The sequence below is a fragment of the Anabrus simplex genome, chromosome 7 (assembly GCF_040414725.1).
Source record: "Anabrus simplex isolate iqAnaSimp1 chromosome 7, ASM4041472v1, whole genome shotgun sequence".
Lineage (NCBI taxonomy): Eukaryota > Metazoa > Arthropoda > Insecta > Orthoptera > Tettigoniidae > Anabrus > Anabrus simplex.
The window spans coordinates 235,998,636-236,019,101 of NC_090271.1; the positions used below are offsets into that span (position 1 = coordinate 235,998,636).

A 20,466-nucleotide genomic window follows, 5' to 3' on the forward strand; every position below is an offset into this window, starting at 1 on the left:
TGCCCAATGCTCTGTTTCAGCAGGATAATGCCCGCCCACACACTGCTCGCATCTCCCAACAGGCTCTACGAGGTGTACAGATGCTTCCGTGGCCAGCGTACTCTCCGGATCTCGCACCAATCGAACACGTGTGGGATCTCATTGGACGCCGTTTGCAAACTCTGCCCCAGCCTCGTACGGACGACCAACTGTGGCAAATGGTTGACAGAGAATGGAGAACCATCCCTCAGGACACCATCCGCACTCTTATTGACTCTGTACCTCGACGTGTTTCTGCGTGCATCGCCGCTCGCGGTGGTCCTACATCCTACTGAGTCGATGCCGTGCGCATTGTGTAACCTGCATATCGGTTTGAAATAAACATCAATTATTCGTCCGTGCCGTCTCTGTTTTTTCCCCAACTTTCATCCCTTTCGAACCACTCCTTCTTGGTGTTGCATTTGCTCTGTCAGTCAGTGTAGATCAAGTCGACGTATTCACTAGAAAATCGTCGTCGTGTTGATTCATCATCACTCAACAATGTGATAAGAAGGATGTCCTTCTCGCTAGTACAGCTAGAAATGTCGATGATTGCTGGACGGATCACAAGCTACTATTCTCTCGACTTAGGTTCAGTCTTCGCCATAAACCACCCAGGCATTTTCAAACCCCGTCCATGCAGACGTTCGATACATCTAAACTTTGAGATGGTCCCACTGCCATGAATTTCCACAGCATGATCTCTGACATGTTGGCAAATGTTCCAGTCAACACCAGAAACGTAGAGCAGGAATGGGCTACATTACGGAAAGTAATCACAGAATCAGCTGAAAAAACCATTGGTTTTAAGAAAAAGTTTTGACAAGACTGGTTTGATGACAACAACAAAGAAATTTTGTGTGTTATCAATGCTAACCAAGAAGCCCATCTATCCGTTCTTCAACATCCATCTTCAGACGCAAAGAAAGCGCACTTTCTCAAACTCAAGCGTAAATGTCAGGGGTAAATAAGAGAGATGAAGAACAACTGATGGCAGCAGAAAGTCAGAAACTGCAAAGCATGCCTGATGTCCGAGACCTGTGTAACTTCTATGCAGGAATAAAAGAGTTATATGGTCCAACTTGCTTCTCCTCCGGGACATTGAAAGCTGCTTGGTACTTTCAACATTATTTTTTCTACAACTTTTATTTTAGTTAGTGATTTCACATTTCAAATAATTTCCCATTTACACAATGATTGGTTCTTAAAATTCTCATCGCTAAGTCTCGACCTCTTGGAGAAAAGTACCTGTATGCATTTGCTGAAAACTGCTCTACAGGGGCACTTGAAGGAATGCCTGTGTCATCCCCAGCAGTGATGGATATTGTAGGATAATACTGGAGGTGTAAGAAACTACTTCATCAAGCACTGGTTCTGCTGTAGTAGAAATGGAAAAGTTATAGCTTCATCAGTATTTCATTTCTTCCCATTTCTCATTCCATACGATGTACATCTATTGCTAGAATGTAATGATTACATTTAATTTCAAGAAGTAAATTAAAAGAAAAAGTAAAAAATATTACAAGTTAACATAAAGGTATTTATTACAAGTGATTTGATTACTTTATTCGATTACTTCCCAACTCTGCATGAAAATTACTCTATGGAGCCATTTCATCGCTGCCTTCCCACTATACAGTATTTTACCATTTCAGGTCTAATTTCATCTATTCCTACTGGTTTATTATAAGGTAGTTTATTTACCATACTTTCCATTTCATTGAGTGTATTTTTGCTGCCTTCATTGTTCTCCCCTCCATGAACTCTATTATTCATGTCTTTCACAGAAAAATTTCCTTGTACATTTGGAAGATCTTCAAAATATTCCTTCCATATGTCCAGAGATTCCCTGTGATCTACTATGAGGTCATCTGGTTTATCCAAAGTGCTATTCATTTCTTATTTCCCTCCCAGAAAGAAAGAAAGAAGGAAAGAAAGAAAGAAAGAAAGGAAATTATTGAAAAAGAATATGATACATGTTCTAAAACTGTAAAGTAGAAATTTTTCCTTTGGCAGCCCTGAAGATGGTTTTCTGTGCTGTGCCATTTTCACAGCAGACGTGCAAAGGCTGTCTCCTGCTTCTCTGCTCCTTTCCTCCCCCTGCGGGTGGGGGCAGTAGAATAACACCCACGGTATCCCCTGCCTGTTGTAAGAGGCAATTAAAAGGGGGCTCAGGGGCTCACAACTTGGGAGTGTAGGTTGGCGACCATGGGGCCCTCAGCTGAGTCCTGGCATTGCTTGCACGTATTTGTGTCAGGCTCCTCACTTTCATCTATCCTATCTGACCTCCCTTGGTCAACTCTTTTCTTTTCCAAACCCGGCAGCATTAGAGCATTCGAGGCCTAGGGAGTCTTTTATTTTGACATGGCCATTGTCTTTGTTTGACCAAGACCTTCATTTTTTGAAGTGTCAGATCCTGTCAACTTTTTCTCTGATTTGTGTTAAACAGAGGATGGTTGCCTAGTTGGAATTCCTCTTAAAACAATAATCACCATTACCACCGACACTCCTTTCCCCTTCCTGCAACACCAAAATCTACCATTATTATTATTATTATTATTATTATTATTATTATTATTATTATTATTTTTATTATTATTATTTCAACATGAAACAGCTAGTAGCCTGTGTTGTGGACAGCCAACTCCTCTTCCTATTTAAAATACTGTTGTTAATAAGAATAAAATATTTACTTAAAGAGCTTAAATGTTTTTAACACTTGCAATCAATGAAATTAAATTACGGTTTCCTTTTAGAGACCTTATTTTTTGATTTAAAATATTTACTTGTTCTTCCCTTGTTGAGAGGCCAATTATAAACTGAAATTTAATCAATTAATGACATTAAGGTTAAAAACTTGTTTTATTTCAACTCTAGAATGTGTTGATATCCTGTTTCAGTATCTGAAGCTCTGATCACAGAATATGAGAAACTCAAGAACAAGTACGAAGTGGAAACTGGTGCTATGCACAGTGCTATGAAAACAGCTTCACAGGTAAGAAAACTTGAATTTGCCTGAAAATAATTTTTAACATAAGAAATTCTGTCCTGGCAGTTCAAGGCCATGGTTATTTTGTTTTATTGTAATACAAAACTGGAACAGGTAGATCATTTGAAGCATATAAGGCTGTGTATTCTCCCAGAATGCCAGCATAGTAAGTGAAATGTACAGCAAAGCAATGCATTTGGGGCAGTCGCCCAGGTGGCAAATTCCCTATCAATTGTTTACATAGTCTTTTCTTAAGTGATGTCAAAGAACTTGGAAATTTATTCAACATTTCCCTTGATAAATTATTCCAAACTTTATTTCCTCTTCCTATAAATGAATATTTGCTGCAATATGTCCTCTTGAATTCCAATTGTATCTTCATATTATGAACTTTCATACCTTTAAAAACTCCACTCAAGCTTATTTGTCTACTAATGTCATTCCACGTCATCTCTTCACTCATAGCTCAGAACATACTGCTTAGTCGAACAGCTCATCTCCTTACTCCCAAATCACCCAAATCTCTCTTTTGTTGGATATCACCCAGAATAAATTGTGCTGCTTACTTTTGGATCTTTTCCAGTTTTCATATCAAGTAATTCTGGTGTGGGGTCCCATACACTGGAATCATACTCTAATTGGGGGTCTTACCAGAGACTTATACACCCTCTCCTTCAATCCTTACTACAACCCCTAAATACCATCACCCCCATATAAAGAGATCTGTAACCTTTCTTTACAACCTCGTTAATGTGATTACGCCCAGTGCTCTCCCCAGAAATTTTCGTCAGCCGGGTGGGAAATACTACATAAAAGATGGATATGAAAACATTTCAATTTATTCCCCTCAGGGCATTAACAATAATATCAGACAGATAAACATTAACTGCAAAATTGAACTATTTTCATGACATTATCACAAACATGGCATAACAGAGTATTTTGAACTCCTAGTATTCTATTGCTTGTTCATAATCATGTGACATCAGGGCTTATAACCTGGTTGCTCACATTTGTAACGTCATACAGAATCCAGTGCTCGCATGCGATTCCACGCTAATCCAGACACCACTTGCGCGCGATATTGCATGATAGTCAAGCTAAACATTTCAACTCCAATGTAACTGATGCAGTTATGCTGACAATAATGAAGATAACAGTTTTACGGTATTCGGTATACACGTTAATTTGGAGCACTCAATGAATCAAATACGTATTATGATTATGTTACTAGCACATATGTAGGTTATGTTAGCCGGGCGGTCTGTAAAAAGCGGCAGGGCAGTGCGTCCATTAAAAAGGTCCTAGGGAAAACACTGACCCCAGTGAAGATCTTTCCTTATATTATCACTGAGATACTTATAGTGAATCCTATGAGGTACTATCACCCCATCAACACAGTAACTAAAACAGAGAAGACTCCTCCTCTTGATGAAATTTACAACCTGACTTTGTCTCATTTACCATCATACCATTGTCTGCTGTCCATCTCTCAACATTGTCTAGGTCTTTTTTTATTTTTTATTTTTTTATTTTATAGTCGCTCATAAGGAGCCTCCGTGGCTCAGGGGGCAGTGCGCCGGCCACTCACTGCTGGGTACCGTGGTTCAAATCCCGGTCACTCCATGTGAGATTTGTGCTGGACAAAGCAGAGGTGGGGCAGGTTTTTCTCTGGGTACTCCATTTTTCCTGTCATCTTTCATTCCAGCAACACTCTCTATTAACATTTCATTTCATCTGTCAGTCATTTATCATTGCCCCAGAGGAGTGCGACAGGCTTGTGGGGGCGGCACATTTCCTATCCTCGCTGCTAGATGGGGGCTTCATTCATTCCATTCCTGACCCGATCGAATGACTGGAAACAGGCTGTGGATTTTCATTTTCATTTTGTAGTCGCTCATAATCGTGTAACTCATTTACTACTCCATACAGTATTATAACACCATCTGCAAATAACCTTATCTGTAATTTCAGTTCTTTACTTCATTTATATTTATTGTACCCTTGCTTGCCATCAAGTTTCCGGCTAAGTCAGTATTCAGGGTGCATTCAGTCCTTAAGGGCACACATATGTCTAACTAAATTTGATGGCCAGGCGAGGAAAAGGTACATCGTACTATCTACTTTAAATGAAGAGACTTGGGAAAAACAAGTTTATTAAATCTACGCAACACAAAATTATTGACATAAAAATGTCAACTTGGAAATGACAGATAACAATGAGCTCTCGGCTCCAAAACTAGGCCATACTTTCCTTGTGAAAAGTTTAATAATCTGTGGTTGTTTATCATGACTGAATGTGTGGTAATGCATAGTACTCATGCTACAGATAAGGTCCTCTTCTGATCATTTGAAACACACGACTCTGTGATTTGTTGCAATGATAACAGAAGTAACTCGCTGACATTAGAAATTAATCCTGATATCGAGCACACACATTAACTCATTCAAAATAAATTGCATGAGAACAACATTCTAAAATCAAATCCCAGCGTAATGCTCACAAAAGTAATCAAACAAATAAATCCCACAGAAAAACAAATCAGCCCATGTATAAACCCATGGTTGAGTATGTGTATGAGATCAGAACTCATATTACAACACAAAGAACCAACATAAATAATATGGGATATAAAATACACAATCCCTAAAAAAAGACATCACATGGAAAATATAAACAGTTCTTTGAAGGAAAACATGGTATTTGATTGTGTATCAAATGCAAACCCATGTCCTTTAAAGATGGCAAAGGACCATTCTCCATATTCACACATCACTGGCTATCAGCGGGCTACGAAATAAGAGTGGCCCTTATTCTCAGCTCCCTAACAATGGGCTTTATTGCCAACATTCAGCATCTCGAAACAGAAAATGAATGCTGGGAAAATGCACGATGTTGTTTTAAACAGTTTAGTGGAGATGATATTCAAAGTGATGGGTTCTGAGGTGCAATGTTTGTGATATTACAGTAACAATTGATGAAAAAATCCTATGTAATTGCATCAAGAGGTGAAGAATAAGGAACTACAATGTAGTGAAGGTGGACTGCAACATCAATTTATTGGTGAGGCACTGGCCCCTTCAAATTCAAGAAACAAAAGTTAATTTCTTACTATTATTGAAAAGACATTTGGAACATGTGTTGTTCCACTTTCAAAGCTTAACAACCCTATTATGAAGTCGTATTTGTGACCAAGCGAGTTGCCTGTGCGGTTAGGGTCGTGCAGCTGTGAGTTTATATTTTGGAGATAGTGGGTTCAAACCCCACTGTTAGCATCCCTGAAGATGGTTTTCCATGGATTCCCATTTTTACACTAGATAAATATTGGGGTTGTACCTTCCTTAAGGCCACTCCTAGCCCTTTTATATCCCATCATCACCATAAGATCTATCTGTGTTGGTGGGATGTAATGCAAATTGTAAAAAATTATATATAAAAATTGTATTTGCAGAAATATACTGGGAAGCTTGTTCCAGGTGAGAGCACCTTATGAAAATCATATCTTCAGTCTCTGTATGAAAAAAAATTAAAACAGATCAGACAAGTAGTAGTTGATAATCCAGTATATTGTTTCCTAAATGAAACCCCTGACAGGCAGAACAAATATGTTTTGAACATTTTAGTAACACCGCTAAAAGGACATAAAGTAACACCCTTCATTTGCTATTTTTCGGAGTCATTTGTACTTGAGCAATCAAGAAACATGAATAGCTAACGCAAATGTACCCTCATGGTTGAGAGAAAAGATTCTTTTGAAGAATTTATTCGTAACTGCTAATTCTATACTATCACAGAAGTCCAGTTAATGCTTCACATTCCTGTTAGCTTCCATATCTTCCCCACATTTATCCATCACCTTGTCATATCCTTCAGTTCTTTTTCCTACTCTTGCATTGAAATTGCCCATTAGCACAATCCTATTCTTGTTGTTAAGTCTGGTTACGATATCACTTTATACTTCATAACACTTGTTAACTTGATCCTCATCTACACCCTCACATGGTGAATAGACTGAGATAATTTTCATCCTAATTCCTCCAAATGCTATATCTACACGCATCATTTACTGATTTCCATACCTAACAGAAACTATGTTGCATGTTGCATGAGGGAAAGTCCTACCGCACATTCTGCCCTTCCCCTTTTAACATCTGTTCAGAACACCTTAAAGTCTCCTATTTCTTCCTCATTATCTTGCCTTACTCGAATATCATTTACTACTAATACATCCTGAAGCATTTGTTTTGTTCACTCAGCCAATTCTACTTTCTCTCTTTCATAAACCCTATTAATATTGATAGCTCCTCATTCAATTCCATTTTGTTTGCCAAGTTGTTTCCAGGAGCCCTTGGCCTGTTCAATTCTTCATCATTCCCATTGGTCTGAGGCTTGCTTAGAACATTCTGAGCATGAAAACATTCTACTTCTGTGAAGAGGATGCTACCCTACTTATGCATAGTCTTAGTGAGAATCTTTTCTCTCAGCCATGAGGATACATTTGCATTAGCTATTCATGTTTCTTGATTGTGTAAGTACAAATGACATTGAAATATAGCAAATGAAAGGCAAAGAGTGGTTGGACAGCTCAGCGTTAGCCCTTCATAAGGACTATGATGAACCTTGAACATTATCATCTCTATCTCTCAGCTTGGTAATGCTGAGACATTTTTCATTGTGAGACAGTATGTTTTGCTTGCTACCCCTTATTCATCTGCAGACAGATTTCACTTTATCTGTCTTAGGTGTAGTGATACTTAGCTCACTACAAATCATTGAAAAATCCCTTGAATACCTGCACATTCCTAACAGACTTCCTAAATTATGATATTTTTGTTCATTGACTTATTTCAATTAATATTTCAGTGATATTCCCAGAACCGTGACCTAAATTCAAAGTTGGTGATGACATGTTGGTTCATTGACTTAGTTCAATTAATGTTTCAGTGGTATTCCCAGAACCGTGAGCTTAAGCGTAAAAGTGCAGTATTAGCACAGAAATTCCTAGAAGTATCACCTTCAGGGATATTGGATCTGGATGATGATACTGATGCTTCTAGTTCTGGATCTTCTCCCAGAGAGGATGATGAGTTAGCAGGTCTTAGGAACACTGTTAAAGGTAAGATACAAATAGGTACTTGCTGGCTTACACAAGAAACCTTGTTTGCATGGCATCTAAAAAGCTGTGATTTTTTTTTCAAATACAGATACAGATGAATAGTTGGTGTAAATTTTTTAATACATGCTACTTCAGCAAGTTAATGACTAGAATAATATTTTAGTACACCAAGTTCTGAACTTAACCATTTATACTGCAATGATTTCTGCAACTTCACAGCTAGCCTACTTTGATCATTTTTGCAATTTCTTACAAAATGTTCATGCTACAATTTTATAAAATGATATGAATCCACTTGAATAATATTTTCTGGTGTTTTGCAAAGGCTCTGGGAATTGCATATCAGTAGTGTGTAGTGATTGTAGAAACATTGTGTTTTTTCCTTCCATCTGAAATATACAGCTGCTGCTAAAGCTTAATATTGTTTGTTTGTAAATATTCATTTTCAATGTTTTCATTAAGCATATGTTTCTAAAATATTCAGTTTTATTCCTTTCAGATGTGTGTGCAAAATGGTGAGAGAATTTTATATATTTGATTGGGTTGTGTAGATGAGCAACAACTGCTAATTTATCGTGCTTATGTGGCCGAAGTACCACCACATGTTCTTGAAATCTGATGTCAAATCCTCTTCCAGTTTGTGCAATGTAAAAAACATTCACAGCTTTTCAGATAATTTTATATACACCAGTCTCTTTGAATTGTCTGGTGTATTGACTGAGTGTAGTAGAATCTTACCCAGCTTGTTTATGGCTGAGAAGCTGACTAGTATATTTTGCTTCTTGAGGGCTCTGAATATTTGGTATGATACTGTATATGAGGCTCAGTGTTGTTGCAGTTCAATAGTGCCATGTTCCTTTTCATGGAGTTTCCAGAAAACAATTAAAAATATCAATATTAAAATAGGCCTAAAAGTGAATCCTATATCCATACCAATTTTCAGCTAATTTTGTCCACCATTTACCATCATACCATTATTGGCTATCTATCTCTCAAAATTGTCTAGGTCTTTTTCTGTAGTTGCTCACAATTATGTCACTTATTTACTATTCTGTATATACTGTGTAGTATAACATCATTAGCAAAGAGCGTTATCTGTGATTCCAGTTCTTAATTCATATCATAAAAAACATAAAGGTCCAATGATACTGCCCTGTGGAACCTGCCTCCTAATCAGTACAAGACCAGATAACACTTCACCTATTCAAATTCTCTGAGTTCTATTTTCTAGAAATTTAGCCAGCCATTAAACCACTTTTTTTTCAATAGTCTAATAACCCTAATTTTTGTCAGTAATCTCCCATGATCTGTGCTATCAAATGCCTTGAATAGGTCAATAATGATACAGTCCATTTGACCTCCTAAATCTAAAATATCAGCTATACCTTGCTGTAATCCCCCAAGTTGAGCCTCACTGGAATAACCTTTTGTGAAACTCAAATTGCTTTCTATCAAACCGGTTAGTAATTTCGTGAACATGTCTAATATAATCAGAAAAAATGCTTTGCCAGAGCTTACAAACAATGCATGTCAAGTTGGCTGGCCTGTAATTATCCATTTTATGTTTTATCACCCTTTCCCTTGTACACTAGGGTTACTATTGCAACTCTCCATTCATTTGGTATGCTCCTTCATGCAAACAGTAATAAAATAAGTATTTCAAATATGGCAGTATTTAATGATCCCTGGAGTGTCCTTCCTGGAACCTGTTTCTGCTTTAAAGTATATATACATATCTTTCCATTGCTTCCTAAAATTCATATGGCTGCCAATTATGTTTGCCATCATGTTGTCTTTAGCAGATTTTTTTTTTTTTTGCTGAATTCAGTTTTTTAGTAAGTTTCTTCAATCTCCCCTTACTCCCACAATCATTCATAACTCTAATTTCTTTCTAATCTGCACCCCCTTCTAATTGTTTTATTTTCCTGTTATAATAAGTTATAATGGGTCCTTACTATTCCTTACCACTTTTGAAGGTACATATGTACACACTCCTCATCAATTGTTTTAAATCCATCCTATAGGGTGTAAAGATTTTTATTTACCATTGATCATAATTCCCCATGCCTCTCTTATTAGCCATTTAGTATTGCCTAATAGGCCTACCGTACCTTTACAACATTCCTTTCTCCCACATTTATTTTAACTATGTCAAAAACAGCTTCATGATCACTTATACCATCTATCACTTCAGTTTGTCTACAGAGCTCATGTGGTTTTACCAGCACCACATCTAGAATATTTTTCCCTCTCATCGGTTCCATCACTTCTGACTCAGCTATTCTTTACATATTAACTTATTCACCATTTATTGGTCATGCTTTCTGACTTTTGCATTCCTTTTCCAGTTAATGTTTGGTAAATTGAGATCACTCACTACAATAGCGATCCTTTAAGAAGGACAAACACTCAAAAAGATTTGCACTTTGATGCTCGCAGCCCAGCAGCCACGGGTTTTGCAAGGAACCCTTAACAAGATGAGTTGTCAGACAAATAATAATCAGATAATGAGAGCACTTTACTTGACACATCCAGCCATGGAAACCACATTTGGGAAGGGAAGGGGCAGGAGGGTTTGACAACCAATAGGAAAACAGAAATAGGACAGAACAAATGGTAACACCAAAGACTTTCTCGAATCATCACGGAGGCGCACTTCAAGTGTCTGTAGAGTGTCATCGAGATATTGTTTGCTTTGTTTATTTTCGTTGTTTTTTTGATTTGTCTTTTATTGATCTTTGTTTATTTGATTTTTGTTATTATTTATTTTTGTTTTTTTTTGAATTTTATTTTTGTTTTTTTAATGTTTTTATTTTTATTTTGTTGTTTTTCTTTATATTTGTTATTCTTTTTGTTTTTTGTTTATGATGTTTTTTTTTTTATTTGTGTTTTTTTGATATTTAATTAATATTGCTTGTATGACAATTATATGATGATGATGATGAGGTATGATGAATGATGATGATGATGATGGAGCCTTATAAGATTTCCTTGTAAATGGCATTACTTGTTTTCCTAAGACCTCCTATCAGCTTGCTCCTCTATTTCAGCTATTCTGGTGTTTCACTAAGACATGCAAAATACATCCGATACTGTCTTAATAAGATTATTGAGATGAATAAACAATTTATTTTGATAAGGATTAATATGATTTCTAATTTTATGTTTCTTTTATACTGAAAACTGTAACATAAAGATGCTTATTCAGGACTATCATTTACAGATACAATAAGTATATAATGTTGCAGACTGTTTTCATGCTTAAAAATTCTTCCACACATACTTGTGACTTATCATTAACAGTTTAGGTAGCATAACACAAGAAAGCACTCAGATGGCTGTTTCTTTGATTCCTTCACTAAAATTGCCACTACACGTCTCCCGATTTTCATGGACTGTTTCATGCACGTAAATCCTCCTCAGTAATATTCAATACAGTGATGTAAACTGCATCAAAATGCGGGTGGTTCTCGAGATTAGCCCAGAACTGTTGGGGCTTCATTTAATGATATGCACCTAGGTATAGATATTGATCTTATAATATATGTCCCTACTCTTTGTGTGTGTTTTACTCAGATCTACTGTATATTTCATTGCAGAATATGCCTTTAGGAATTGTTTTTTTTTTCCTTATTTAAGAATTGAGTGAAGAAGTGGCCAGGTTACAGACAGATCTGAAAGCAGCCAGACTCCTTGAATTTGAGGCACAAGAACAAATAGTGAATTTGTCTGCTGAACTGGAAGAGGAACGAACGGCAAGGAGTCGTGCTGAAGAGGAACTCAATGAACTACGGGTTATGAAACAAAACATGGGTCATGTATCGAAGCTTGTTGTTGCCGAGATGACAAGCTTAAGAGAAAAGTGTGAACAGGAGAGAGAAGTAGCGCTTCGAATGAAGAACGAAGCTGATGTGGTAAGTTCGCCGTATTGCCTTAACCTAATATTAACTTACTGAAAGCTATTCTCTTGTGTACATTGTGTCATTTTTCTTTATGCTGATAGGCTCAGAAGGAGAGAAATGTCCTGGCGCACCAAAGCACTCTTCTTCTGTCCGACATTGCGGGTGATGAGAAGTTTCTCCTGGTTATACAAGAAGTAGAATCACTCAAGAGGCAAATAGAAGAGGAACGTCAGAAACATAATAATGAGCTGCAAGACTTACAAGTAGGTATCTCAGATTTTCATCATATTTCTCTTTTCACTCTCAATGGATAGGCTTCCTAATTGCCATAGTTTAGTGATTCTGATTATTGTTCATTCATTCATTCATTCTGTTACCGTGTTTTTGCGGTAGTTATGCGTGAAAGAAGGTGCGGGTGTGAACGGGTCTCAAGCTACGAAATTATAGTGCATGTAAAATTAACAAGGTTATATTTTCTTTTCCAAATAACGAAATAACAATCATGGTAGGTACAGAGTAGCAAGGCAATAAAAATACAATTACAATATTTACAGGATTTGGGCTTCGAGCCCCAGCCTCACACTTCTTGAGCAATTAGCCCAGTTTTACCCCAAAACAAAAGTTTCAACAGAGAGGCAGAAAACCCCATTCATGCCTAGGAGCACTTGCTCCAAATTACACAGAAAGGCCTCCTTGAGGTGCGCAGAAAACAAAATTTTCGGGTTTATAGCAACTTGCTCTCAAAATTCAGGCCTGTCAAAGGCCACACCTAATTCCACCTTCAAGCTGTCCTCCAAGGACATATACACAGGGGTAAAATACCCAACCTACTGAGGTCTATTAAATGAGAAGAAGGTTAATTACATGACCTCTAAAATAACAATTAGAGAGGAGGCGATCTACACTCCTAATGCATTTGTTTTTAAAACCTAATCTGGCTCTAGGCCACTAATACAAGGGCTAATCCCATACTACAGAGGTGACTTAAGAAGGACACAATTTACATTACGTTAAAGAAGAATAGGTAGAGAAAAAAAAATAAGTTCACCTCAAAACAATATGAGTGGGAGCTCGAGAGGGTTAAGCACTCTCTATCCCAATATGTAGTTTAAAAGATAGAATAGATCCAAGTTTCTTTACATTTTAAGGAAGGTTACATAATGGAAAAACTTCGGACCCGCCCCGAGAGTTAAACTGCTGAGCTAGCAAGAAAAGAACGGACCATTATATTGGTATTATAAATTTACTCATTCAGGACAAATATTTTAGGTTCCCTATGGGAATCAACATCTACATCATTTGATGGCCAGGCAGGCATCTATTTTTGGAAATGAGACATGGCTCTCACAGTGCATTGGCACTGCTGGTGGCTTCAAATAGCCTATGCAGTGGCCTCCACGGTATGCACCAGCCTTGCGTCTTGGGTGGTGTGCTAAGTCCCAACTGACGAGCCTAACTTAGCACACGAGGGCGAAACGCAGGCAACCGAGAATGAGTTAGCTGGAAAATTTATAATGTCCAATAACGGACCATTATATTGGTATTATGAAAAGAAGTAATTAGTCGGCCATTACCTGGTTGTTGACTGTCGCCGAAGAAAGAGGCGCTTCCCGCCCCCTGCTATGTACTTTACACACTGAAAGATGGAACAGAAGTGGCCCGGAGACCCTAAAATCAGCAGTTTATATCCTCTCGCGGAAGGTTCGAGGCGTTAGGAGAATGAGAACACCCTCCCACAAAAACTTTTATTGGGTAGGTACAGCAACATATTCAAGTTGGGGGAAGATACATCCAATTGGTCAGAAATTAATTAAAGAAATTCGGGATTGGCTAAATACAAAACAAGGGGAAAGAGAGGGGTATACAGCCAACTTAAACAATAACAGAAAGAAATTTAACAAGAAACAAACTTTTGAAATAAAAATTTCTCCAAAAAAAACAGTTCTTTCACTCCGCACTAGGGTGCACTATTGTTGATCTTCAGTAGTGTCCTTTAGAAGAGAAAGTTCACACTTCTTACTACAAGCAAAACAAAAATACGTCAAAAATGACACAGTTCAAAAACTCCAAATTTTCCACGTAGTGACATCTTCTGAGAAACTTGAAAATTAATACCGTCAATAAAGTTCAGACTTCCTCCAGCAGAGGAGTTTCAATTGGTGCACATTTTAAATTAGCGGCGTGGAGGTGTACCGCCCGGTACACATTCATTCATTCATTCATTCATTCATTCATTCATTCATTCATTCATTCATTCATTTAGCTTCCACAGACTGTACATCTACATATTAGAAAATATGCAGATAGTATAGTAATTATCAAGTGATTTCTTAACACTAACAGTAACCTATGTACATTAAAGTAAATTTCATATTGCACCATTTGAACAACACATATTATTTTACAAGAAGGAGGTACAACCAATGACATGTCAACACAACATACACTCTTGAGCAACTGAATTAGAGATACCTGGCAAGTAGTGTATAGCACCCGCATTCACCTTGATGATGGCTTAGAATGGACTCTACAAGATACCAGAAGCACTGGGGAAGCCATACTGATCCACGATCACTGCATAGCCTCCCATAATTCATGAAGATTGGTCAGAGCTGTGTCCAGGACATGCACATCCCTCTTGACAGCATCCCAGATGGGCTCAATGGGATTGAGTAGGGTCTCTTCGGGGGCCAGGCAAGCATCTTCACATTCATGAAGTGTTCACTGAACCAGTCAGGCACAATTCTGAAGTGGTGGACTAGAGTATTGACTTTCTGTAGATACAGGTCGCCTGCATGGTGATGAAGGTGATCTGCCAGCACGTTCCTGTAACATTTGTCGGTGAAGGATACGAGAATCAAGACTAAGATGATTTGGCCACATCATGAGGAGAGGGAGTGATTATGTGGGAAGAAGCCTCTTAGATATGCCTCCTCCTGGGAACAGAAGAAGAGGCAGGCCCTGTAAGAGAGGTAATGACTCCTGGATCTCAAAGAACTGGAGTTGAAGGACTTAGTATTCAACAGATATGAACGGAGGAGATGGATCCTCATCAGCAGCCCCATGTCAGGGAGCCTAATCATGTTTGAGAAGAAGAAGAAGAAGGAGAAGAAGAAGAAGAAGAAGAAGAAGAAGAAGAAGAAGAAGAAGAAGAAGAAGAAGAAGAAGAAGAAGAAGAAGAAGAAGAAGAAGAAGAAGAAGAAGAAGAAGAAGAAGAAGAAGAAGAAGAAGAAGAAGTGAATTTTACCTAAAAGTAGAACAGTGTGTATGGGTACTTCAAGGCAGAAACAAGTTCCAGGAACAACATTCCAGGAGTAATAAATAAACAAGTGGAATACATAAGTGAGGATTTACAGAAAGCAGAAATATTTAGTATCAGTGTGTAAACATACTGTAGTTTTTTAATTTCGTGTGGCTATTTCTAGCCGAGTGCAGCCCTTGTATGGCAGACCCTCTGATGAGGGTGGGCGGCATCTGCCGTGTATTAGTAACTGCGTGTTATTGTGGTGGAGGACAGTGTTATGTGTGGTGTGTGAGTTGCAGGGATGTTGGGGACAACACAAACACTCAGCCCCCGGGCCACTGGAATTAACCAATGAAGGTTAAAATCCCCGACCCTGCCGGGAATCAAACCCGGGTCCCTCTGAACCGAAGGTCACTACGCTGACCATTCAGCCAACGAATCGGACAACATACTGTAGTTGGATAATAGGATAATGTCCAGGTTGAGGAAGCGACTACTGAAATTTGCCTATGATAAGAAATATATACAGAAAAAGATAGAAAAGATGAAAACTAGAAAAGCAGCTGGAATTCATAAGATTTCTGGGGATGTGCTAAAGGCAATGGGTTGGGATATAGTACTATATCTGAAGTGTGTATTTGATTACTGTTGGCATGAATGAACAATACCACTTAAATGGAGAGTTGCTATAGTAGCGCCTGTGTGTGAAGGAAAGGGCAATAAACAAAAAGTGGATTATACAAGCCAGTCAGCTTGCTTGTTGTATCCAACACATTGTGAGTGAGGTACAACTGATGAAAATGTAAACATAGATTATATAATATTCATAGTCACTGAGAGACAAAGGATACTGCTTTGAAAGGTATCACATCGTACAGAAATACTAAGCAATCTGTTGAGTACATTTTCCAATTTTGAGGTTGATACTTTCAATACTTTTTGAGTTATAGTAAAAGTAAACTCGTATTCTTGTCCTGCGGTTGTGCAACTCTTTTCAGGCACAACCCCAATGGAGGTAAGTTGCATGTACCATTTTAACCACATACCAGTTCTACCACTATTCTTAAATTTCTGGCTACCGGGAATAGAACTCAAGCCCCTGAGGACAGCAGCTAATAGCACTAACTGTTGCACAGTTACAGTAACTTGAATGCAGCAGTGTAATTTTGTTCTTGCAGACTTGAACTGTCCAGTCAATAGGGGTAGTAGACTCTGTTCAGAGCCTGTCACCAATGTGTTAGAATGGTGGCACATGCTCTTCAACCAAGTGACCCTGTACTTAGGCACATGTTTTGTGAGTGGAGTCTGGAAAATGTAGTCAGTGGGCAAATAGACAGATATTTAATATTCTTCTTGAACGAGGCTTAGTTGTGTGTGTACGCTAAACAACAATCGTTAATGGGGTGCTGTTATACCTGACTTTGTACGTTAAGTGCCCCTCTATGATTCAAAAATCAGTGTACAATGTGCCATCAGTGGTGTGAGAATTATAGGACCTTTTTTGTTTTTGTTGAGAATACAGAAGATTCTGTTACTGACGTGAATACCATGCTTAGCCCCCTTTTTCAGAGAATTAACCAACAGGGAGTGTGATTTTGTATTTTAAAAAAAATCAGAACTCTGCCACTGCTCGCGCATCAAATAATTCCATGATAGAAATTTGCTAAGTTGTTCCACAGAACAGAGTTATTAGCAGGGATTTGTTGGCCCCTCAGTCCCTGCTAACACGTTACTTTTACCGAGAACGAACAGAGCGTTTTAAGCATCAGACCTATGGGAGCAATGGAGTCCCACTTCCATTTGGCAGATGAGGGACTCCATGGAAACAACTTGGTGAACAAAATGGAATTCGATGGGGAGCTATTAACATAATTGGGGCTGATGGAAGAGAGAAAGTAGAACTGGCTGAGTCAGCAAAGAGAATGCATCTGGATGTATTAGGAGTAAATAATATTTGGTTAAGGGGAGATATTAAGGAAGAGATAGGAGATTATAAAGTGTTCTTAATAGGTTTTAAAAAGTGAAGGGCAGAGTGTGGTGTAGGACTGTTCATTGGGAATACTATTGCATGCAACATAGTTTCTGTTAGGCACATAAATGAGCGAATGATGTGGGTAGATTTGGCAGTTGGACAAATCAGGACAAGAATTGTCTCAGAATATTCATCATGTGAGGGTTTAGATGAGGATGAAGTTAATAAGTTTTATGAAGCACTGAGTGACATCGTAGTCAGGGTCAACCACAGAAATAGGATAGTGTTAATGGGCAATTTCACTGCGAGAGTTAGAAAGAGAACTGAAGAATACAAAAGGATGATGCATAAATGTGGGGGTAGATATGGAACGGGAAATGTTTACTGGACTTCTGTGCGAGTATTGGATTAGCAGTTACGAATACATCCTTTAAACCATAACGCTTTTCACCGCTACACATGTGAGGGTAGGGGCATCAGATCCTCAATAGATTATATTATAATTGACTTTGAATTCACAATATCTGCTAGGAATGTACAGGTATACTGCGGATTCTTTGATGATACAGACCACTATCTGATCTGTAGTGAACTAAGTATTTCTAGGCATAGGATAAAGTGAAATCTGTCAACAGATGGCTAAGGATAGAAAAATCTCCAGACCGAGGAAATTAGACAGAAGTACATGGATATGATTAGTGAAAAGTTCCAAATAATAGATAGTAAGAGGGTTCAGGATATATAAAGAGAATAGGTGGCATGCAGGGATGCTGTAGTAGAAACAGCAAAGGCATGCCTAGGAACAACTGCATGTAAAGATGGGAAAAAGCGAACAACTTGGTGGAATGATGAAGTGAGAGCAGCTTGTAAATGTAAAAAGAAGGCTTATCAGAAATGGCTCCAAACAAGGGCTAATGCAGACAGGGAACTGTACGTAGATGAAAGAAACAGAGCAAAACAAATAGTTGAATCCAAAGAGAAGTCATGCGAAGATTTTGGTAATAACCTGGAAAGGCTAAGGCAAGTGGCAGGGAAACCTTTCTGGACAGTAATGAAGAAACTTAGAAAGGGAGGGAAAAAAGGAAATGAATAGTGTGTTGGGTAAATCAGGAGAACTCATAATAGATCCCAGGGAATCACTGTAGAGGTGGGAGAAATATTTTTAAAATCTTCTCAACGTAAAAAGAAATCTTTCTGGAGATGTCATGAACAACCAAGCTCTTGGGGAGGTGGACAGCAATGTTGGTGAAATTATGCTTGAGAAAGTGCAAAGGATTACAAGTGAACTCCATTGTCATAAAGCAGCAGGAATAGATGAAATTTGACCCGAAATGGTGAAATATAGTGGGAAGGCAGAGATAAAAGCGCTTTATAGATTAATAAGATTAGCATGGAATGTTAGTAAGGCACCTTCTGATTGGACAAACACAGTAATTGCACCTATCTATAAGAAAGGGAACAGGAATGATTGCAACAACTATCAACGTGTTCTCTGTCATTTTAGAAGGGAGAATGCGATCAGTGATTTAGAGTAAGTTGGGTGAAAACCAGTGTTGTTTCAGACCACAGATGGGCTGTCAAGATCAGATTTTCAGTATGCGCCAGGTAATTGAAAAATGCTGCGAGAAGAATAGAGAGTTATGTTTATGTTTCATAGATGTAGAGAAGGCATATGACAGAGTACCGAGGGAAAAAAGTGTTAGCCATACTGGGGGACTATGGGATTAAAGGTAGATTATTAAAAGTAATCAAAGGTATTTATGTTGACAACTGAAGAGGTTATTTCCAAAGTGACGTAAATCCATGAAATGCAAAACTCTCTTGTAATTCTTATAATTAAATTTAGATATGATTATGAATATAATGTAGTTTTATTCATTACTTCTATACACCTCTTGACACTGTTTTTTTTAAAATATCTTATCAATGGAAATGGTGGTAATTATCTCATGTAACTTGGAGTTAGGATGTTTTGGAACTAAATCATTTATTGACGTATGTTTTGAATGACATTTATGAACATTTAAATGGCTGAAACACAACAATGTTTATTTAGATTTCAAATATTGATCATGAAGTTAATACAGCACTTACAAAAACAAAATAGCGTCAAAACATGGAGTAAATTACATTGTCTTCAATCATTGCCATTATGAATATTGCCAGCTAGAGCAAATACATGTTGATAAAACAGCATTGCAGCATGGTCCTCCGTTATGCCGAATTTATTTAGAAGCATTTTTGTGTCATTTACGGTATCTTCTCCTGTTTCACTGGGTGGCCTAACTGTTCTCGTCTGGACTTGAGAGACCATTTTTTTTTATCCCTCTGTGAAAACATCCTGACAGCTCTGAAAATGAAAATTTGCAGAACACTTGGTTTGCACTTCTCTGAATGGATTTCAACTCTGAGATATTAACATCCAGTTTTGATTTAATATGTTCCCTAGCTGAGGTTGTCCACATGTCGAGATACAGTCCCTGCCAAGAACATGTACAGTGAGAATTTCTCTAAAAGTATTGTTATACTCAGTAGGCAAAAGGACAATTTCTGTTTTCCTCAGCTTTTTTTTCAACCCTTCCAAATATGCGATCTACATAAGGCACAATCACTATTTCTCTACCAGCTGTAAACAGCCATGTTTCTGCATCATATCACATGAAATCCATAGAGCCAGCGGATTGGTCAAAATGGATATAAGCTGCATTTGACTTATTTTATATGGTATGGTTCAGGCTATGAAGCCTGCTGTTTTGCCGTACCATCTTATATGTGCTATGTTGTATAAACTACAGTGTCTTAAGCTTCCTAATTACATATAATTAATTATGAAATTAATTTAAATTATAGTTATAAATGAAAGGTGAATTTCTGAGAGTTACTATAAATAAATATCACATTATATACTAATTTCTACTATGTATATCTCTAATTACAGCCTGAAGGGAATTCCGGGAGCATATGGTTGCAGGTATAAATGAGTTGCCTAACTTGTCGTGCGGTAAATTGGGAAGCTCAGCAAGGAAGAGGTTTCTGAACTTTTAGGTATACTGTTTGGGGATGACAAGTATTTAAGATCCATTCTCAAATAACTTGGTGTGTGTGTACGGAGGATATTGTGGACTAGCGAGCCCGAGTGAAGGTTTCTTCTCTCTGCCTAATATAACCATGTCAGCTGTTCAAGACAGCAGTAGCGGCAATTGGGAATACCAAGTGGGGGGGGC

General features: G+C 37.9%; 1 protein-coding gene across 1 annotated transcript in view; it reads left to right on the forward strand.

Annotated features, from left to right (window-relative positions):
• LOC136877075 (shootin-1) overlaps positions 1 to 20,466 on the forward strand; it is a 180,729-nt gene that overhangs the window by 139,538 nt on the left and 20,725 nt on the right. Inside the window, exons 4-7 of the mRNA XM_067150892.2 lie at positions 2,919 to 3,013; positions 7,953 to 8,124; positions 11,764 to 12,038; positions 12,128 to 12,289. Coding sequence (XP_067006993.2) covers positions 2,919 to 3,013; positions 7,953 to 8,124; positions 11,764 to 12,038; positions 12,128 to 12,289 — 704 coding nt within the window. The remainder of the gene's footprint in view (positions 1 to 2,918; positions 3,014 to 7,952; positions 8,125 to 11,763; positions 12,039 to 12,127; positions 12,290 to 20,466) is intronic.